Here is a 23282-nt window from a genome sequence, read left to right as displayed (position 1 = left end):
AGAAGTGATATGCCTCATGGACTCAAGAAGGATCCCTGCACTTATAACCCAACATAAACTTAATTTTGTGGATTTTTGCATCTTGCCCTCTAGCTACCCTTAAATATTTCTTAAAACCTACAGGCCAAAAGAATCAAAGCTCTAGTTATATATCACTTTATCAGTATCCCGGGAGAGCCTGGGCTTAGCAGATGTGCTCAGAGCATGTGTAGCACCTCACAAGAAAAGAGACATCAACAGCAGCTAAGAACACCTTTATCCAGAAGTACACCTCGAAGGATTATCATCTCCTTAAGCAACCAAAAACTGCAATGTCTATTAATACCTAGGATGTAGAGGACACAGACCTTTGCCTATCACAGTTTCAAATCCTCATCTCTGAACACATTGCTGTGACCACTTAGGAGCTTCTTGCTTTGAGAGGGTAGGAAGCGAAAGGTAAAACCTGACTTATAACCTCCCAACCACTGCAGCTGGGCAATCCATGAAAAACATGAAACAGAAAAAATGAGCTTTTTAGTCATAAAACCAGAACTTCTGCCTGCAAAAAGTGAGCAGGGTCCAAGCCCCGCTTCAGGGACTGCAGCATGCACGCTACATTCAATACTCGCTGTAGTATTCATTCAACCAGACTGCACCACAACACAAATTTCCCCCAGACAAGTGCCCTATTGAACGAGGGGAATTATATTTCCTCTCCATGACTCAATGCATCTTGTGGTTTCCCAGTTTTTAATTTTATTTTTGATTAAGCTGAATGGGGCATCTTTTGTGACCTGTGTGGATAGGCTCTATTGACATTGGAAAGTGCCTTAAGATCATCTAGTTCCAATCCCCTACTGTGGGTAGGGACACCTTCCACTACACCAGGTTGCTCAAAGCCCTGTCCAGCCTGGCCTTGAACACTTCCAGGGATGGAGCATTACAAATCCCTTGGGCAACCTGTTCCAGTGCCTCACCACCCTCACAGTAAAGAATTTTTTCCTTATATCCAACCTAAACTTCTCCTGTTTTAGTTTGAACCCATTACTCCCTGTCATATCACTACAGTCCCTGATGACCACAGTCCCTCTCTGACATCCTTGTAGGCCCCCTGCAGACACTGGAAGACTGCTATGAGGTCTCCATGAAGCCTTCTCCAGGCTCAATAGCCCAAATTTTCTTAGCTCAGGTTTTCTTTTCCATAGGTTGGGATGAAGTAACAGTGACCAGAAAAGGGCAGAACAATGGGTGAAAGCACAATTCACTACTGCATTAGTCACATACATATTAATAATTCCCACGTATAGGTGGGGAACATTATAACTAGGTCCAGGAACTTATTATCAGAAGTCTCCTCCTTTTGGTGCCTGCGCACTGCTCTTCAATGATTGTGGGTAGGAGTCTTGAGGATGAAGCAAGCAGTCTTCCTCTTGTGAGTAGGGGTCTTCAAGATGAAGTAAGCAGTCTTCCTCACAGTGTACTTTTCACCTTTGGCACAGTTGGACGCCCCAGTAATCACACAACTCGCTAAAACCAGCCAGAGCTGTAATTATTCTGATAACTAGCAAAGATTTAAAACAGTGTGTCCTTCCTGCAAAATTTATAGTGGGATGGGCAGACAAGGAGTATCCCAAGCTAGCAGATGTTTGGGAGGCTCTGTCTCTAAACTAACTGATAAGTAGAAGGATGGTGTGAAATAACTCATTCATGTTTAGTGGGGTCATTAAATCTTGTTATCTCACCACAGACTTACAACACAAACATTGTTCTTTAAAACTAAAGATACTTTAGAGGACTAGTATGAAACAACTCACATTTAGTGGGGCCACTAAATTCCACAGGCTAACAACATAAACATTGTTCTCTTTCTACAACCTAAGTTAAGCTAAAAGTACTTTAACTCTGTATTTTCCAGGCACTAGCTTTTCTTATATCAAGCCCTGCCCCCTTTTCCTTTACAGGTTCTTTTACTATGGGATTCCGTTTTGCTCAAGAGTTCTGACCTTTCCTTAACTTGTTGTCTAATCTTGTGTCTTTATCGAGCTTTGTTTTTGTTGCTGTAAACTCATATAGTTATATCCACATACCCACACCTGTGATTTGCGAAAGCCAATACATTTATGTGTTTATCACAGGACAGTAAAAGCCTGAAGGACCGCCGATGCCCCACCATCAACCCGCTCCCCACCCCAAGAAACCCGGCGCTGCAGGGCCGCGTACTGCCGGGTACGGCCCGGCCCGGTCCGGCCTCCACTCCTTCCCGCGCATGCGCATCCGCCCCAGGCTTCCGGTAACGGGTGTGGGTAGCGGTTGTGCTGAGGGACAGATGGGTGCACGGTCATGGAGGTATTTCTGTTCTGTCTCCTGGTCGCGCTGCCTCTGCGTTGCGCAGGTGGGTCCCGGTGAGCGGGCACGGTACCCGGCTGGCATCTGGGGTTCTTGCTGTAACCGTTCTCAGAGGGTGGGGTGTCCCCGGCACACACTCGCGGAGACGTGCCGCTGCGGGCACTCCCGCTTCGGTCCTGCGGCGCTGGGAGAGGGAACTTGGTCCCGGAGCCTATTGCTGGGGTGCAAAGGCATGCAGGCTTGGGGTCTGGGTAGGTGTGCTTGTCTGCCTCGGTAAGTGGGGCTAGGTTATTGTCGAGGGCCTTGGGTTCAACTCCACAGTTCAGTGACAGTCTTAATCTTTGCCTTCATCTGGCTCCGTCTCTTCAGGCTTAACTTGCTATCTGTGAGTTGTAGGGGCCGTAGTTTGAGTGTGGGACAAACAGGTTTTGAGTTTTATTGATTTGCTTCTGTTTTGGGTCCAGTGGAAGTCCGCAGGAGTGGTCTGGGGTCTGGAGCATCTCTTAGGAGAGATTGAGGGAGCTGTGCCTGTTTGGTCTTGAGAAGACTGAGAGGGGATCACATTAGTGCATATAAATATCAAAAAGGTGGGTGCCAGGAGGATGGTGCCAGGCTCTTTCCAGTGGCGCCCAGCAACAGGGTGAGGAGCAGCGGCTGTAAAATAAAACACAAGAAGTTTCATCTCAGCATGAGGAAGAGCTTCTTTCCATTGAGGGTGACAGAACACAGGAGCAGGCTGCCTAGGGGGGCTGTGGAGTCTCTCTCAGGAGACATTCAGAACATGCCTGGATGCGTTCCTGTGTAACCTGCTGTAGGTCGCCCTGCCTTGGCAGGGGGTTGAACTGGATGATTTCCAGATGTCCCTTCCCAACCCTGATGATTCCGTGATTGAAAGACATCTCAGTCTAACCTGACAGAGCCTGAAGTATAAATGAGGAAATAAGAGTAGTAAAATTTCAGGATGAGGATTTTTTTCTCGCAAGATAGTAATATGTGTCTCTTCTCGCTTACTTAGGCAGCAAGAAAGAACTATTGAACAAAACCTTTTTCAAGGGGGAAGTGTTGTGTAGCCTGGATGAGCTGGGCTCAAGTAGATAATCTTCCTGCATATTTAGAGGATATTGTGACATGCAAGAGAGAGTATATGGGCTAAGCTAGTTTGAGTAATGGAAATATCATAGCTGTGGGTAGTGTGTGGATGCTGCTTCTGATGCCACCTAAACTCTTGAATTCTGTAGAAGAATGTATTATTCTAATTCAGTGCACCCAAAAGAAGACTAGAGAGAGGCTGTTTTCAGTGGTCTACACTTTACAGTCATGGTAGGATTCAAACAGAGAAGCAGCAACAGGGACCTCTTTTTCTCACTTCGTTTTCTTTCAGCTGTTCAGTTTGTAGGTGAATTCTTTGTGCATCAGCCCCAAATTTTATCCCCAAACTGGAGCCTGTGATACATGCAGTTACTTTGATCAACCCACACGTTATAGCAGATGACTAGCATGCCACATACCAAGTTTAAAATTGGAAGTAATGGCTCTGCTACAAGTGACCTCTCGCCTTCTGCCTTGTCAAAACCAGCAGTTCTCTTGTGCTCCTGTAGAAAAGTTCTTGCAGTAAGAGTTCTGCCTGGTTCTTTTAGACAGTCCCTGTCTGCCCACAAAACCAACAGCAGTTTAGTTGTTCTGGTGTGTGTTTGGCTGTGGCTTTTTTTTTTTTCCTTCTTTTTAATGTCACATGTAAGAGGTTTCCTTTTCTTCCTATGCTGAAAGGTTGACTTAAAGTTTCCATTGGTTCTGCCTCATACTTAATGTGATAATCATTGAGCCATTATGTACTAGTGATGGGATTTCCCCTTTGCTTTCTCCTGAAGGAGTATACTTCTGTCTGGCTAAGACTTTCTTGTGATGCTGAATGTTTTTTGCTATTCTATAATGTTATTATTTTCAACCATCATTTATTGAAAATATTACTTAAAATGCTATAAATTGTGATCTTTATTAGAACAGTTTTATATTTATTTTAGTTCATTAATATTTGCCAGGGGAAGGAAGATAGGCAATCACGCTAAAAGCTTTTCTTTAACCCCTTCTTTCCACAAAGTCTTATCTCTCAGTGTTCTCCTGAACACCAAAGTGTCGTTATGCTTTACGTGAAGAAACATTAATTCAATTTAAATTTCTGGCTTTTAATAATTGATAAAATAAGCCAGGAAGATGTCGTGATTTTTAGGTATTACTTTGCATATCTGGTTTCTAGCTAAATAACAGAATTTCTCTGGTAATTAAGCTTTACTGAGTTTACTCCTTCGTTTCTGGATTGTCGTTCATTGGGATTTAAGAAAACTAATTAGAGAAGAAAACACAAAACACTGAAACTAAGGAGTATTATGTGAAAGGATTGTTGGATGTATTGTCTATGCGTGTCTCTAGTACTGAGAACAAATACCATATTAAATGAGTTTCTGCTATACTAAAGTAAAAGGCTGTTCAGATAGAGGAGCTCCAGTTGCATGTATTTTGGTTTAGTATTGCTTTTGAATCTATATTGTGTATTAATATCTTAAGCATATTGGGAAAAAATCATACATAAATTATTTTTTCCAGCTCATCAGTTTTTTTTACTGTTCACTGTCAAGAGGGAAGAATGTATCAATTGGGTTCTGCTAGTAATACGCATGATAGAACAGTGTAAGCTTATTAAATCCACATATAACTAAGTGGGAGGAGCTCACAATGCCTTTCAAAAGCAGGAGTAGGATTGAGAAGTATCCCAATAAACTGGAGAAATACTCTAGGAAAAAGTACGCTAGTACTGGAAAAGGATGTGTTGGGGCCTTTTAGAGAGGATGACAAAGGGTAGTCTAAATATCAGTTCAAGGGAGAGGGGAAGATGCAGTGTGACTATACCTTGTAATTTACGTGTGGAAGTTTAAGTGCAATGCTGTATAAACCCCCCAAAATATTGGTGCACAGCAGTGCTAATTAGAATGAAGATGTTGGGTCATGTGTTTTATAAGCTACATTTCCATTTATTAATCTCATCTGGCATATTGTAATTTTCTGAAGCATACTGTTTCAAGCAAGTTCAATCATTTGGAGAGAATGCGAAAGAGAACAATAAAAGTCATTCAGAAAGCTAGAAAATTGTCTTGAAGACTAAAAGAATTGTTGCTGCCAGTAAATTTTTATTGTTAGTCATGTTTACATAGTTTTCAAGTATGACTGTGACTTAAAGAATAATACACTTTAATATCCATTGACAAAGTTACATGGGCAATGTGCTTATGGGAGACATAGGCTTGACTCTGGGTATTGCAGTATGTAAACTCGTGGATTATGAACAGCAACTAAGCAAGTGTCCTTGCTATAAGGAAACTTGGATCTGTTCTGCAAAGGTTCAGACCTCCAGTAGAATCTATTAGGAAATTTGATTTAGGAGTTATTTGCTTTTGATTTACAGAAAGCTTTCTCTAATCTCTAGTGGCAAGGATAGCAAAATATTTCAGATCAGACGCCTGTAAAAAGTAGATTATTTGGTGATGGAAGCCATAGGGCATATTTATGCAAACATCTGTTATTTATGTAGAATTGGCCACCTGCTTTCTTCAGTGTGAAATACAGGTGACCTTACAAGGTTTCTTCCAGCTCAGCTTCTGTACTTCAAATATATGAATGGGTGATTATGAAGTGTTAAAATTTATAGAATCACAGAATGGTTTGGGTTGGAAGGGATCTTAAAGCTCATCTAATTCCAGCCCCCTGCCATGGGCAGGGATGCCTTCCACTAGACCAGATTGCTCAAAGCCCTGTTTGACCTGGCCTTAAACAATGCAAGGGATGGGATATCCACAGCTTCTTGGGGCAATCTGTGCCAGTGCCTCACCACCCTCATAGTGAAGACCTTTTTCATAATAGCTAATATAAATCATAGAGTGGTTAGAGTTGGAATTGATGATCATTTAACTTTTAACAAATTTCAGCCATAGACATTCCTCAGAGTAAAAAATTACAGCTGTCTTTCTGATTAGATCCCTCTTTTCACCTGCAACAAGAGGTGAACAGATGAAAGAGCATAATTGTGACCTGGAAACCTCAATAAATAGGTATTTGAATTTGGATAAGAAATTTGATTTTGTGGTAAAGATAGTTTGATTGTCAGTCAGGACTGGGAGCCCCTTCTGAAGCAGTCATCCGGCTTTCTTACCAGAGCAAGGAGGGAAGTACCTCATCAAGCTTGAGGTAGGTCTACAATGAGTGCTGTGGGATTTTTTTCCAGGGTGTTTTTTTTTGTTTCTGTTATGTCTTGTACTAGATGAAGGCAGAAGGCTGTCCAGTCCAGTGCTTATCTACAGCAGTGGTTGGTGTCTGAGTAGGTAAGAATAAAAAGTCAAGTATATAGTGACCCTTCACAACATAGTGTTATGGCAGTCTGTCGTGTTGAGACTTTGTATTTCACTCTTGACTTCATAAGACTGGTAAGAGTTGAGCATTCAGAGAGCCGTAAGGGAAGGAATTCCACAGGTTGACTAAGCATCCAGTAAATCAACAGTTCGATTTGTTTGCTTAAAGCAGAGTGGTGCTTGATTTGATGCTTCCAGCTTACTGGAACAGCAAACAATCTTTGACTGCTTGCATTCTTCATGCCACTCACTAGGCATCTGTAGATCTGTCACAGCCTCCCTTCCATCTCATTTTCAGGCTGAAGAATCATGTTCTTACTCTCCCAGAACAGAAGCTGTTCTATATCTTGGGTTGTCCTTGTCACCCTCCTCTGTCTTGTTCCGTTCTATAATGAGAGTGGGCACTCTAGAGCTGCATGCAGTGTTGGGGAATAAGTCTAAAATGAATTTATATGATGACTCTAAGCTTTCTATTTTACTCCCATAATTCCATATGAGTTTCTAACTTTTTCCCTTTTTGACCACTGCTGTGCACTGACTTTAAGTGCTCTCACACTTGTACATTGTTGACCATAACACTGAACAGCTTTTTGAGAATTCCTTGAATTATAATTGATACCAGTTACTTTTAACCCTCTAGTGGATTTTAAGTTAGTTTTACAGGTAATATCTCTGAATAGTATGTTTCTGTTTATTAAAGTAAAGGTAATTGTGCGCCATTGAAAACAGCTCTTAATACCTTGTTTCAGCAGTTTGTAAGGAGGATTAAATAAGGGTAAATGTCAAGATGGAGTCCAGCCTTCTTCCAACTTGCATGAGGAAATTCTCAGAGAAAAAGGCAGTCGAACCCGAGGCTTGCGACAGTCGTCTTTTGTGCCTGTAACCAAAGCTGTTCTGGAATAAATCCCTTTAGTTCTCTGTGTGCTCCTACTGCAGGGCTGGAATACTGTATCTTCTTCCAAATGTTAGAATCCAGACCTGTTTTTTTTTACAATACTGTTTGTATCCCAGGAGAGGATATGAGTATTTGCTGTGGTATTTACTGGTTTTAACAAAAGTTGGCCTTGCTTAAACATTAGTTGGGCATCTTACATAAGCATGTTTTTTGTAACTTGGCAAGAAAATGTACCTCGTTAGAGCACGAGTCTTGAAACTGTTTTGTTTCTGCTTCCAGGCTTCCTTTTTCCTATCTGACCTCAAATGAAAAATATTGTAAGGCTTTATGCTATATATAAAATAAGAATTTGAAATGTGGAAAAGCTCCTTTGGAAGTGCAGTGAATATTTCCTAAGACAAAAATAATAGTCTTAAGATACAGTAGCATTTTTTTTATATGTTGGAGCTCTGTAGGTGCAGTGTTGTTCTCAGCTAATACTATGTGTTATCTAATCCTATGTTTTTATGGATTACTCTGAGGTTTTATGTTGTTCAAGGTAAAGAATCTACATTGGGAATCTCCTGTTGTAAAGACTTCTAGAAGTTCAGTACTGCTATGGCAGTTTTTTAAACCTGGCATGTGTGCTACTAGAGAATTCAGGAAGCCACATCTTACTTTTGGTCTGCTCTAGGAGGTTATTCAAAGGCAGAGGTTGAATTACATTCCAAAAAGATGTTTTGAAAGAGGTTTTTCATCATACTGTTTAGTAAGATAAATGTTTAAATAGATTGAGTGTATAAATTATATTTTTTAAGTCTCTGCAAATACGTGAATACACATATTTACAGGGAGAAGCCCTTCCCTGCACTTTAGATGTGAATGATGTCAATCTGTTGATGTTTCTTTACAACTGAAATTGTAGGTGTTATGCTGTATCACAACACTTAAATAATCTTCCACTGGCTCATGAAGCAATGAGTTTTGCTAAGCAAGATTAACATTCTATCTTTCAATTCCTGTAGGTGGTGATATTTTTCAGACAGATTTGATGGCTCTGACAGGCTTATGCTTTCTGTGGTAACAGCAGAATTGGAGGGGGGGGTTGCTTTAAAGTATTATTATTGTAATTATTATTATTATTATTATTATTATTGAAAGCCATTTTTTTATTCCAGACTTTTTGACTCTTAATGCAAACATTCTCAAATAAAGTGAAAATAATGTTTTCCCATGAAGTGAGCATTTCCTCTGTGAAGAGCTATAAATATTCAAAACTGCTGTTTTTTGCAAAAATCTGAACTAGCTGCCTTTGTTATCATAAGCTTTTTGGCTGAACTGTAACCATCTGGTAGATAAATATCTGAAAAAAAATAGTTGTTTGCTTTCTTATTTTCTGATGATCAAATGTGGTTTGGTGCTCTCGAGGCTTATCTTAGACTTTCAGCTTAGAGGAGTAACAAATCAATGCATTGTGGAATCAACTCCTGTAGTGGATCCACAGGGTTTTACTGAATTACTTTTCTTTGAAGTTTTGTGCTTTCAGGAGTCATTTCTGGAAGTCTGGGGATACCACTTCAACTCCGAGACTCCAAAAAGATCTTGGAGACTTCAATTTATAGATCTCTTTATGAAAAGGAAAAAGTATATAGAAAAGTGAACTTGGTCATCATGTAAAATATGAAATAGTTTTTGCAAGGAAGGGCCAGTGTGAAAATCAAATTCAAGATAACCCATTTGATCTGCAAACAGACTTTGGTTGCCCAGGAGAAATATGGTGTATTTATTCTGATTTCTTCCTAATACAATGAAAAAGCAATTTCAGAAACATGGTCCCTAACGTATGTTTTTAGAAGTTGTAGCCATTGGGAGGTGATTGATAATGTGACACATAATTGGTTAAAAATAAGAGAGTCAAGCCAGAGGTGTCTGTGATTATTTGATTTTTTTTAAATTGTTTTGTTGATTTTATTATTTTTCCCCTGATGTGTTAGAAGATTAAAGTGCATTCTTAGAAGGCAGAAGTATTTGCTGGCTAGATTGTATGTGGCCTGGGTTGTCAGCAGTACCTGGTATAGGGTAGCAGGCAGAAGGATTTAGATGAAGCTAAAGCTCTGTAAATGTGGATATTCTTGGTTGGTGGTTTTGGTATAATTTTAGTGACTTCTGCCTGAGGTTTCCTCAGTTCACACATATTCCCTGTGCCTTCACACTGTTTTCCTTTGCTCTGTACGCCAAAGCCTGGTGTAGTTTCCTGTAAAGAGAATTTTCAGTCCAGACTTTCAGCCGATTTGAACTTTCTTGCCTCACCGCTTTGAAGCAGTGCCATATACAGCTGTGAAGTAATTCAAAATAAAGTACCTTAGAAATAGCTGGGTAAGCTTCAGTTTCTGCAAGTATCAGAGTAATTCCTTCTGCCACAGCATTGTTACCCTCATCTGTCCTCTGGTACTTGAATTGTATCTCAAATGGAACACCTAGGATTCTGCATATCTCAAAGTTAATGATAAAAAAGTCTTCTGTAGGAAGTGGAATATAAGGTATTTATGAGGCAGTTGGGGTTTTTTAAGTATTTTTGAATGGTGGAAAATAGAGTAAGCTCTCCAGCAGATGATTCTAGCATGCATGTTTCCCTCCTGTTGGCAAGCTGACAGTTAAGCTTTCTCTTGTCATGGGCTGGTCCTTCCCTTGATGTTATGGACATTCTTCTACGTGTCCTGAGACTTAGCACTTGCCCTCCATAAGTCCATAAGCACTGCTCTTTGTGTAAAAGAAAACCCAGGATTATCGTGAGCAAGATACAAGATGTGCCATCCAATGAAGTGTTGCATGAGGGGGTTTATGCTCAATACATTTAATTTATGGGAGTAACACGTGACATAAAACAAGTCTGCTGCACTCAGTCTGCTTTGCAACTGTGAAATGATAGTATTAGGTCAATCCCTAGCAGTGTGCAGCTGAGATCCAGATGTTGGATCCAACTAATAAAATATGAGCTTAAAGGCATTTCAGACTGCTTGTAATCAAGAGAACACAGGCCTTGAATGTTACAACTGTATAGATCTTTTTTAAAGGAGTGTGGGGAGAAAGATTTTAAGCACAGAGGAAGGAGCTGTGTAGTCAAACAAGCAGAGGAGCTACCTGATGCACCTCTGATAATACATATATATGGCACTTGAGTATATACCTCCTGAGCTATATATTGAAGTGTCATTTGAGTAGTGTGGTGTTTTCTTAACTCTTATGTTTTTTGTTATCTCACTGTAAAACTCCTTTTTTTTAACAGAAGTTATTCTTGAGTCGTGTACAAATTATTTATCCCAATCTTTATATATCTTTATGTTACTTTCTTGTAGGCCAAACTAATCTGAGGAGTCCGGAGGATATTCAGGTCTATGTTGTAAATACAAACTTCACTCTAAGTTGGAACTACACTGGGAATGATACCAATGTGACATTTTCAGCAGAATACAGGTGGTAAGTAGTAATTTTATTCTAAGCCAGCAATGTCTGACACATATTTGTGTAGAAGAATATATTAATTAATTACTATACTTCTCAATACTGTCACATAAAACTCCTGGAGATGGTTTGAAATCCAGAAAGTAGAGGCTGGGAAGACCAAGTCTTGTAATGAAGTGGAATCCGAGCACTGTCCTTCATTTCTCTCATTCACATTTAAAATTAGACTGTTAACCATTTGTGGCATGTTATAAATGCAGGACACCCCTGGTAGTAATGCTTAGCAATCAAGTGGTTCTTTGAGAAAATTAACCTGTGCACTAAGAAATGTAGTATTTAGATTTATTTATTCTCTGGTGATTTGGATTGGGTTTGGTTTTTGGTTTTCTTGGGGGTGAGGGGGACGACATTGTGTGTGTTTGTTTTGCATTTAGATTAAGGTACATTGTGCCCACACACACAGATTCTGAGAGAATTTTCAGTGTAGTTTTTGGGTAATTTGTCAGTGTTTATGAATCTATATTTCTTGTCTGCAAATTTTAATCATCAGATGTGAAACCATTTTTATTCTTAAATGTTTCCTTGGTTTTACACATTTGGTATTTTTTAATAGTTGTATTTTTCTGACAAGAAACTAACAAAAAACACTTCTGTGACAAAATCACTGAAGTTCTTTATTTTAGGATTGCCTAGTGTATAATTTTAGATTTATTCAAAAAGAAAAAGCCACCACCAAACACGTCCTCGCCTTCAATGTGTAGATGAGAGAGCTGCTTTAAAAATAGTTTTATTTTAAAAACATAATACTGATCCGAAAAATTTAATAGGCATTGAGGATAAAACATTAGTATTTCAATTCTGTGCCTCTTTTCTGGTCAGGACGTACTTAATCTCTGTATGGAATGTCTCTTTCTTAAATAAGGTGTGCATGTTTGTTAACCCACAAGAAAAATAGCTTCTGTAAAGCTAAGTATTCCAACACTTAGTGCTGAACTCCTTTTTTTCTTCTTTTTTTTCTTTTCCCCTAATCTACATTCTTTGCTAATGTCAGAATTTGGATTTATTTTTGCTGCTTTTATGCTCTTTTAAGCACATCTTGCCATCAAGATTTTTAAATTTCTTCTGACAAATGATAAAATCCTTGGCAGCCTGGGTTCATGTACTAAAGGTATAATTCTGGATTTTGACCATTCTTTGATGTTGTTTTCTGGCACTGTGTGTTTACATAGTGAATAAAGCAAGCTGGTGTCAGACTTTTCAAAGTGATAGTTAACTTTTGGCAATAAGGTTAACTTAATACATCAGTAGATTCAATTAATGAGTTAAAATTGCAATATGAATTCCAGGGTAACTAAGTAGATAACATTGATTGGATTAGTGTTGGTGATAAAACAGCATTAAATGGTGTGACATTTACTAGCATTAAGAAGAATAGGAAAAAGAGTCTCAAAACTTAAATTGCATCTTAGTTTTATTTTGGGGTGTGTTTTCGTTCTTACAGGTTTGAAGATACTGAGACAAATGGAACGGAGTGGAAGGGGTTGCCTGGGTGTCAAAATGTTACTTGCACAGAATGTGACTTTTCCTCAGCAATAACTGAATACTATGATATGTATCATGTGCGTATAAGGGCTGAAAGAAGGGAAGAAGTGTCTCCATGGTCTAGCATTTTTGAAATGATTCCGTATTTTATAGGTATGAGCTCCTTATATACTGTAATATTACATGTTCTCCAGCACATTATTGTGGAAAAAAATTGTGTGGGTTCCATGGCTCATTACAACAGGAGCTGGTGGTTTTTTCAACCTTAACATAATTTAAGGTGTTTGCAGGTCATGGAATGTTATGATTCTCTCTTTCTGGAAAGGGGAAAATATTGTAAGTGATATTTTTTTCTGACAGAGTTTTCTGTCAGTCTGTATTTTTCTACAATTCAGAAAAATCCTTTTTGACATCGGACCTTTCTGGAAGTTTTCTTCTAACCCTGTGACTTTTCAGTAGTTACAGTATTAGTATGCTGCTGAAGCCTTCCCTCAACATTAGGTTGATTTCTTTGAGCTAGGTCTCTTGCCTTGCATCTTTGAGAAAAACTTAAGCTGATTTTTCACTGCAGATTCTAAAAACCATTTAATAAGTAACACTGCATTTTGACTCCATTGCTTTTAGAATGAGGTAGTAGTGCTTGGTTGTTAGAATAGATTTCTGTTAGATACTGAGATTCATGAAAACTAAGATCCTATAGGCAGTTACTGTGATCTTGTTGTTGTCTTAGAATAATTAAAAGTGAGATACTATAGGCAATTAGTGTGAGTTTATAAATATAAATTACTTTTTTTATATTTTTTTTAAATAATCATGCTTGACTTTTTTAATATTTGCAGCTCAGATCGGACCTCCAGGAATAGTATTGCAGTCCATTAATGGAGTCATAAAAATTAAGGTTTCTCCTCCAGAAGAAAATCAGGTCCGAAAAATGTGGATAACACCTCTAGATTTTAAATATAAAGTAGTTCTCTGGGAAAATTCATCAAATTCAGAGGTATAATCACTTATTTTATTATTATGATTATTATTACTTTTTAACCTTTACATAGCTGTCAGAGGTGTACTTTGTTTCATGCTGTAAAACAGAGTGGTTTAATTAGGTAACTGTGTATAACTGTTGTTATGCAGCCTAACAATTTGGAGAGGGTGTTTGCTTTTTTGGTTTTGTTTTTACTGGAGGATTGCCTTAGATATTTTGTGAGAAGGGTCTGTATTTCTATGAACCCGATTTCCAATGCATGAGGAAGAAAGTGAAACTGTCTCATGTGTTGGATCAGGAGCCACCCTCAGCCAGCAGGAACGGGGAGGGAAAGAGTTCAAGGCAGTGGGAAGAAGCATTTACAGTAAGGCATAGATACAGGGGAGAAGTAAGAGGCTAACTTGATCTTACTGAGACCATACAGCTTGACTAAAGCTGTCAGTATACTGTTCTGTGTCATTAACTAAGGCCTCTGTTTCTACACTGTAGGTTGGGGTTTTTAGGGGTTCTTTTGAGGTCTTGAATTTGTGAACGAATTTCCAAGCCATAATGTGCATCTCGTACAGCAGCTCCAGCTATTCTGTTAAGACTGTAAAAGCAGTCCTTTTCCCCCCCCCCCCCCCCCCATCCTTTTAGGGGAATGGGTGCCAGCCAGATTAGGGCAGGAGCTGAAGAGTATCTATGTTCCTTTTGAAGACCTAGTCACAATCATTATACATCAAAGGCCGGCTGGAAAGCTTTAAGTACAAACTGTGTACACAGGTTAGTCGCTGGAAAGTCTGGTAAACTGAAAGCAGAGAGTAGTGGGAGAGGGAAGGGGAAGTTTTTGCTCAGTTAATTGAGGTATGGAAGGGTACGATTTCTCTTCTGACTATATGCCTGAATCTGTGTGGTGAGTAATGCGTCATGTAGAGCAGTGCCACAGTCCCTCCACACTTTCATGTGTTTAAAGGAGCATGATGTATTCTTTCCTTTCAGTCACGTGGCTAAGTTGGAACTTCCCTTTAGCATTTATTCAGCTTATATATTGTCCTCAGTTCCCTATTTTAACACTTTTAAGGCATACTATATAAATGGGCTGAAACCTGGAGTAGGAAAAAAAGTACTGCTCATAAGGAAGAACAGTTCTCTTCAAGTGCTGTTTGCAATTGTTTCTTACAGTTCAGAAGTCAAAATGTTTTTCCTACTGACACAATTGATGATCTTGCACCAGACACTACCTATTGTTTGAAAGTTCAAGCAACTCTTCCTTTGGAACTGCGGGAAGGCTTATTCAGTCCCATTCGTTGTATAAAAACAACCCATAAAGGTACAGAGTAAAATTGTCTTATCTTAAAATGATTACTTGAACTGTTGCAAAGTAAATTATTCTAAAGCAATAGAAATAGGCAGAAGTGCTACATTCTTACTCATTTTGGTATAACAGCAGTCTTGACAGTGATGTAAATTTTCTATTTTAAATCAATATAAAATATGTCACCTTAGTACATTATTAGCATTAGTAGTACAAAAAAGATTGTGCTCTGAGGCAAATTCTATCCATCAATTTGTATTGCAAAAGCTATTTTCTGTATTTTGGAAAACTGAGTATTTTGAATTTGTGACTGAATTAGGAGGAAAGGGATGTGTGTGTGTAGGCGAAACAAAAGCTTTCTGTATACTTGGCAGTAAGTGAATGCGTATGAAGTTGTGCTAAGCTTATTTTTTATGCAGGCCTTGGTGAGTTTATTATTACAGTTTTTGAAGAATGACTTAGTGGCAGTTTGCTACCAGCTGCTTGTTTTGCATGTCTAAATTCTTTTGTGTGTGCTTCAGGTGTGAGTTTAAGTATTTCTAAATGTTTGTTTCAGGAAAAAGATTACTGTGGGAATGTCAAAAGTCAAACATTAGATTGAATGGATGGTACCTCAAAATTACTTCATGTTTATACATGTGTATTTTACACGTTTTTCTCATCAAGTTATTGCTGAACCAGTTTGTTCTTACTAATCTTAAGTTTCTCTATTTTTTCTGAATTGATTTAATTAATTTTTGTTTTTACTAAAGGCTTAACATGCTGTATGTTATATCACTGGCTTTGATTTGCTCTTTATAATGAATGAAAACAGACTATTTTTTAAGTATTGGACCATTTACATGAGAAATACCCATTCAATGAGAAATTGTTGTACGTAATATAAAACTTTCCAGTAATTGTATATTTCCTTTTTATTTTGAGCAGTGAATGACCTACTCTGTGCAACGAATCTGAGAATTCTTGCTTTGGATATGGAATTTCATCTACATTGGACTAATCAGTATAAACAACATGTGAGCTACAGTGTACAGTATCTCATGTGAGTTAAACATTTTCCATATCACTGTTTAAAGAGGCTTTGTCACTCTAAATGCCGTCCATTGTATTTTGCAAGTAGTTACTAGAAGTTAAAGTGAAATACTTACAAAAAGTAGCTATTCATTGTACATTGGGGTACCTCATCTGGGCAGTGTGGCTTTTGAAAGGATTGTGTATAACATATTCTAGAATTTCAGGGTACTAGGCTTCTTTAAGAGTGTAAATACCAGATGGAATGGACTGCTAAGTACACATTAAGTTTTAAAAGATGTTTGTATTGCTTCATTAGAAATTAGATGACTAGAAGTGAGTAAAAATGTCAACGTGTTAGATTACTTCTGGTCAGATCCCAGCATGGAAAAAATCCCATCACATGTATAAAACTGTATCTTAGGATCCAGTTGTTGCACAAATATTGTGGTCAGCATCTAAATGAAGAGGAGAGATACCTCTACTGAGGCTTGATAAATCACTAATTCATATTTTCTGATCCAGTTAACTTCATTGTTTCAGTTATAAATGATAAAAATGATATTCCAAATATGAGAAATTTCTAAGAAGCCTATTCTTCCAAAATTAAAAAAGCCCTGTGTAACACAAGTCAGCATGCTCTTCCCCACCCCCCCTTTTACCCTGATTTCAAAGGCTTCATGTCAAAAAGTATTAAAATATCTCTTGCAGTGGGTATCTGAAGAAACTGCTTGATGATTACTCAGTGAAGTGGCTCAATGTACGTGGGTGTGAAAACATCACTGATACGCAATGCAACTTTTCATCAATCATCACCGCTACTTCTGGATCTTATTACCTCCGTGTGCAGGCCATGAATGAATATAACAGATCATGTTTGTCTAATGAAGTAGAAGTAGATCCTCTGATAACAAGTAAGCAACATGTTTTCTTAAATTTAAATTTCTCAACAAACTTGTACTTAATGCTGGTATTTGCAAAAAGAAACATGCCAGATTAATGAAACTGAATACGTAGTTCCTCTACAGAAACTGTGTGAATCCTGGCCTCATCAAGTTAAACAGGCATTTTTTCCATTGTCATCTCCATTCAGCGCAGCCAGTATTTCACTGTATTTAGAATTATATCATTTCCTTTACAAAATTGAACCATAAAACTGTCATTATATGGCATTTTATAATCTCACTGTGTACTACATTAATCACTGTGTGTGTTTGTACTAGAAATATCCATAGTCTGGCTTTTTCCATTCACAGGGAGCACTTACTTATCTCAGAAAAATGATGCCAAAGTCGTATAATTTTGGCATCTACTGCCTTTATTTTCTTGTGCATCATCTCTCATCTCCTCCTTCTCTCTACCACTGCACAGTGCACCCTGAATTTTGTGCTGACGCAGTCTTACATTGACATACAACTCTGAAAAGCTTCATGGAAAAGCAGTCTTAAAAGATAGTGACTTCAAAGTAAAAAAAAAAAAAAACAAAAAACAAAAAACAAACACTTTCCAGAATGAAATTACAGTAATTTTAATCTTTATTGCACTTTTTGATTTTTGTGAGAAATGTGACCTTACTAAAAGATTTGACTTCAAGTCAGTCATAAATGTCAAGAAATGTTTATCTCCAGTCTTGGTAATTAGATTATTCTTCAGTAACATAACAGAACCTAGGTAAATAATGCATCAAAAGAAAATAAAATGGTCATGCTTTTCAACTATACTATTAACTGTGAAAGAGGGTATATGTGAAAAAGAGTCCATATCTTGATGAGTCGTTTCACTTTGGCATGCACAGAATTGATCCCACAGCCTCTGTATTTCATATCACTGAAACTTGCAGAAGCAGTAAATGAATGTGGAAAGAGAAAATAACTGAAATATTTCTCAGAACTCGAGGTTCTGAATAAAGCTATTAGTCAAGTTAGACTTTGAAGTACACATTCTTAAAAATGGACACATTTAATTTACAGTATGTTATGCATTTATTTTTTTTTTATTATTATTCGGTCTTATTTTTAACTTTTTTTTTCCTTTTTTTAAAACATCTTAAGATGAAATTGGCCCTCCTGGTGTAACGCTGGACATCAGTAATGCTTTGCTCCATATCCAGATTTCTCCTCCAGGAGGATCTGAGAGTGAAGTCGTGAGGGACCATTATGACTTGTCTTACCGCATTCTGTATTGGAAGAATTCATCAAATAATGAGGTATGAACCAGTTCAGTACTTAAAACAGTGGATAAAATTTGTTATGACTTAAATACGGAGTCTGAGATCTCCTTAAGAAGCTTATTTTCAAAGAGGCACATATATGATTTATCAATCATGCAATTGATTTGTTTTATTTCGCTTTGCTGAGTCTTCTAACAATCTGGTCAAGATGACTTTTATCACAAAGTAATTGAGATTTTAATCTTCTTCCATTGATGTGCCTAAAGTGTAATGATTTGCAGAATTGCACCGAGTTTTGTACAAACTGGTGAATAGCTCACTTTAGTATGGAAGTTGTAGGGTTCATGTGCATTGTCTTTGTTACTGTATGACTGTGTGCACTGTCTGAACTAAATGTAGCTTCCAGCCTCTCAAATTTTCTTTTTGTATGATACATAACTATATGTATCGTAAAACAATGAAGTCTTGAGTGCTTTTAACTCATGTTTTAATGGATCTTTCTATATTTAAATGCTACTTACAGTGAAATATTTTACAGTAATCAGTAAATATGTATGTGTAAATGCATGGAAGAAGAAAACAAACTGCACCAGGAAAAAGTTTTGCTTTGCATGCCACTTTGAACTGTAAAATTTCAGTATGGTGAAATAAGTTGTTTTTTGCTGATAAGTGTTTCTTGAATGTGTTTGCTTAGGGGAGAGTTGTGTGGTATCTTTTATTTAATCAGAGCGCAGAGCAGTGTCTGACCTTACAGAATTACTTCTTCAGCAGAGGCCAAAATTCTGATCTATTTGGGTGACTCTTGTACTATTTATGTGCATGTTATTCTTCCATTTTTTTTCTTTTTCAGGAGGAAATCAAAGTGAAAGAGATAAAACAGACAATAGGGTCAATCTCTGATCTAACACCCTCAACTTTGTACTGTGTAAAAGCACAGGCATTTTCAGAAGCTTATAACAAAAGCGGTCATTTCAGCAAAGAGGAATGCATTAAAACACCTGGAGGTACGAAGAGCATGGGAATTGTTACACCTCTGGAAGGAAAATTGTTAACCCTTTATAGGCATCTGCAAGTCTCTACTTAGAAAAAACATTTGCAGCATGAATTGGTGGCCTCATAGAGTTGGCACCTAGTTGGGCAAAGATCAAAAATGTCAGTTTTGTTACTTTACTGCTCTGTGTTCTCTCCTTCAGCTAGACTGCCGCTGTTCTGACCTGATCACAATTACATTTTGGTTATTGTAAAACACAACTCGATTTAGAAATTATCTCAGGTTAATAACTGTAATGATTATGAATTGCAATGTAGAGTGCCTTGTCAGACTTGAATTTCCAGTGCTTTCAAGATATTTTAGGAGAGTGTGAGGAATCACTATATGCTGTTTTCAAGAGTACACTTTTTTAATTGTCTGATTCTGCTGTGAATTAACTGTATTCAAAAAAACTCGTGTGCTGAAGTGTGAAGAGACAAGTCATCAGGCTCATTAAAACTGAAAACTTACCTTTTGCAAAATGAGAATACATTTGTAGATGGATTATACTCAGAATTTAAGAGGCAGTTATCTGTTGAATTTAATTTGGCTGGTTATCTCGTATTAGCAGCTGTAATGCTGGAAAAATTACTAAATACCTAAACTGACTTAAAGCTGAGAAAATGTAATAACTATAATGCTACTTTCTCATATCTTAAGCTTTTAGGATCCATTTATATTGTAGTCCTCACTGCTTTTTCTTTATCAAGCCTAAGAAGTAGGAGTTACTTTTTTACCTTCATAAGATAATTTTTGCATATTTTACTAGTTAGCTACTAGTTTTCCCTGTATCCTTCTATATAGATATCTATATCATATTACAATAATGAGGCTATTTAAGGTCAAGCAGTATGTCCCAAGACTCAGTATTGAGAGACAGCCCTGTACTTCATGTACTTTCTTATATCCCAGTGAGGAAATCTTTAATTCTTTGATCATTTGTACTGACTGGAAATAGAGATAAAAAGACCTGATTATATTCTCAGCTTGTTTATTTGTAAAGTGTTTCCTGGTATGTGTTGGTTTAAGTATGTTCAAACTCTCTTCAGTTTGTTTATTTGTTAAAGAGATAGTGCCAGAGAATATGTTGCAAACCAGAAGGGTGGAAAGGAGGAGGAAGCTTGCAAAACTCTTGCAACTTAAGCACTGAATAGCACATGAATATAAAGATAAAAGATTTCTTTGACTACAATATTTTGCTATCAAAAGCTGGATTCTGTCATGTAAACTCCTTCTACCATAAGGTCTCGCCCTTAAGTCTTGGAATTGAGCCTAGCTTATTACAAGGTTTTCTACATTTCTTGGGTTAAAACAGGAACGCAGGACCATAGACTCACAGACTGGTTTGGGTTGGAAGGGACCTTAAATCTCATCCAGTTCCAACCCTGTGCCATGGGCAGGGACACCTTCCACTAGCCTAGGCTGCTTAAGGCTCCATCCAGCCCGGCCTTGACCATTCCAGGGATGGAGCAGCCACAGCTTCTCTGGGCAGCCTGTTCCAGTGGCTCACCACCATCTTCGTAAAGAATTTCTTGCTTATGTCCAATCTAAACCTGCTCTCCTTCGGTTTAAAACCATTGCCCTGTGTCCCATCACTACAGCCTCTTGTAAAAAGTCCCTCTTCATCTTTCTTGTAAGCCCCTTTTAAATGTTGAAAGGCCACAATAAGTTTTTCCTGGAGCTTTCTCTTCTCAGGGCTGAACAACCCCAACTCTCTTGGCCTTTCTTGCTAGGAGAGGTGTTACAACCCTCTGACCATTTCTGTGGCCCTCCTTTGGACCTGCTTTAACAGGTCTGTGTCTGTCATGTGTTGGGGGCCCCAGAGACGGATGCAGTACTCCAGGTGGGGTCTCACAGAGTGGAATAGATGGCGAGAATAACCTCCCCATCACTTGTTTTTATGCAGCCCAGGACACAGGTGGCTTTCAGGGCTGCAAGCACACATTGGCAGGTCATGTCCAATTTTTCATTTACCAATACTACCAAGTCCTTGTGCCTTGGAGTTAGACCCTGCATGCATGCAATAGCACAATAGATTTATCATGCATCAAGTGCTTCATGGTAGCTATGTGCAGCCTTTTTGTCCTGATGAGGAGTAGTGACATATAATTGGGAATAACTGGATGATACTGTCTGGAAATGCCTGTGTTCTTATAAAGAATGAGTATTTTGTGCTGATTTTTTAATAACTTTCAGATATTGAAATGGCATCATTTGTGTAATGATCATCATGGCTGGTTATAGTACTGTAGAAATGCAAAGTGTACTGTAGCAGATTTGGAAATAATATGTTCTGTAATGTTTGTAGTTCAAGAATACCTAGGCTGAATATGTTTTATTAACTTTTTTAGATAAAATTTTGCCTCTGGTCATTTTAGCAACGTTTGTAATTGCCCTGATTGCTGTCTTCGTTGTGGCTGTGCCTCTTGGTTTTGCCCTGTATAAAGCTTACAGTAAAATCAAATATGTGTTCTTTCCGTCATGCCAACCTCCTTTGAATATAGAGGTAAGATGAGATGTATTTTTCTCATTTGTTAAGCAGATGTACTTTTAGAAAAATTCATGCAAAATATTGTTAAGAAGTGTTTATCCGTTATCCTGTGGTCTTATGGGTATGGCAAGATTAATTATATAAGTTTTAACAGAGTGCAGATATTCCTATGGAAATGAATGGGTACTATCAATTTCTAGAATTCTGTGATTAGCAAATATTTTAACTTCTACGGTTTTATTTCTATCTGTGCCAAAGAGTAGTTAGCAAGCCTTCATGCCGGAGTGTTTGCATGTCTACCCAGTGTGATACTATACTTTTGCCCTGCTGAGTGAGACCAGAAATGCTTTCCAGTTGTGTTACCTGGAAGAGCATGCTATAGCCTTTTTGCCAGCCTTTAATGCTCAGAGGAGGTAAAAATGCAGGCACAGTCTTTAGAGGAAATGTTAGTGTAGCAGGCAGTAAATATTTCTACAATGTCCTGACCTACCCAGACTGACTGGTCTCTAAAAAGACAGATGTGTCCCATTTCCAGCTGAGCTTGGCACAGGTAGTACTTGGTAGGGATCCTGTTCTGAAATGAGCAGGGCAACATGTATTGGTGTATTTTGAAATGCTTTTCAATGTGCTTTCCTCTATGAGTCTCCAAACACTGATGCTGAGCACTGGATTACCTCCCTACATAGGTCATCATGCCATCATCTCACTGAAGCTCCTAGGATAAGTCTCATACAAAGGTTTCTGAATGAAGTAGTAATTTAAAACCAGTATCATAGTTTACAAGGGCAAATCTGAATTTAAGTTATTCATAAGACAGCATTTTAGCTGCTTTGTTTAGTAGAATGGTAACATAATAAATGCATTACTGATAAACATAATAATTGCAGTGCATATTTGGGAACTTTTGTGATAGGTTTGATATAAATGACCGCTTCAGAGAATAGATTTAAAGCACATAAGATAGGCAGGAGTGCACTGTTGAGAGCTTTATAAGGCTTGCAGCAGCTTACTTCCTCTTCCTTCTTTCAGACTTTGCCTTATAATTGATGATGATTTGTAGACTTTACAAGCACACACCTCATTCCCATGCTACCATATGATCTTTGCAAGTTGTCTAAATTAGGATTGTTCTTCAGGTCTTCTGTGGCCTCATAAGTCTATAGTCAATAAAGTACCACAATTATATAGATGATTGACAACTACAGTCATAGAGGAAGAGATAAGATTAATGGTAGTTATTCTTTAATGTTTGATTTTATGAATACAACTAAACTTCACCCTTTGAGTTTGTGAACTTAAGGAAACAAATGGTATTATAGGTAGAAAACTTCATGATGCTGCTGAACATGATAAACCAGGTTTGTACAGCTGTGGTGTTAAGCAGAATCATTATTTAGGTATTACGTATGAATGTTCATCTCTTTTTTTCTGATTCTTTTTTTGCAGGGTTTTGGAGGACAGCTTTTTAGCAGTCCTTATCTTTTAACTGCAGAAGAACCAATAGAAAATTGTTCTATAATTGAGACTATCATCACAGAAGAAGTAAATCAAACTGTTTTCAAAGATTACAAACATTCTAAACAGAGCAGTCCAGACTCGGGAAATTATTCTAATGATGACAATACTTCAGGAAGTAAAGTATCAGAAGAAACGTTAGAAAAGGAAACAGTATAACATCTAAGGAAATAAAAGCCATAATGG

The 23282-nt window shown here is 37.9% G+C and overlaps 1 protein-coding gene across 2 annotated transcripts; it reads left to right on the top strand.

Annotated features, from left to right (window-relative positions):
* The first annotated feature begins 2277 nt into the window (after positions 1-2277).
* On the top strand, positions 2278-23282 carry IFNAR1 (interferon alpha and beta receptor subunit 1). 2 transcript variants are annotated; one of them, XM_031051418.2, is made up of 11 exons: positions 2278-2374; positions 10956-11076; positions 12563-12756; positions 13443-13600; positions 14747-14894; positions 15807-15921; positions 16602-16804; positions 17942-18096; positions 18911-19064; positions 21469-21596; positions 23028-23282. In XM_031051418.2, exons 1-11 carry the CDS (start codon positions 2323-2325, stop codon positions 23253-23255), a joined length of 1656 nt encoding a protein of 551 aa, XP_030907278.2. In that variant the 5' UTR covers positions 2278-2322; the 3' UTR covers positions 23256-23282. The 2 variants fall into 2 exon arrangements, with proteins under 2 accessions (XP_030907278.2, XP_030907277.2); XM_031051417.2 differs by having other exon boundaries at positions 21442-21596.

This window comes from Melopsittacus undulatus, chromosome 2 (assembly GCF_012275295.1).
Source record: "Melopsittacus undulatus isolate bMelUnd1 chromosome 2, bMelUnd1.mat.Z, whole genome shotgun sequence".
Lineage (NCBI taxonomy): Eukaryota > Metazoa > Chordata > Aves > Psittaciformes > Psittaculidae > Melopsittacus > Melopsittacus undulatus.
The sequence above is the reverse complement of the archived record's forward strand: the minus strand, read 5'-3'. Positions and strand labels throughout refer to the sequence as shown.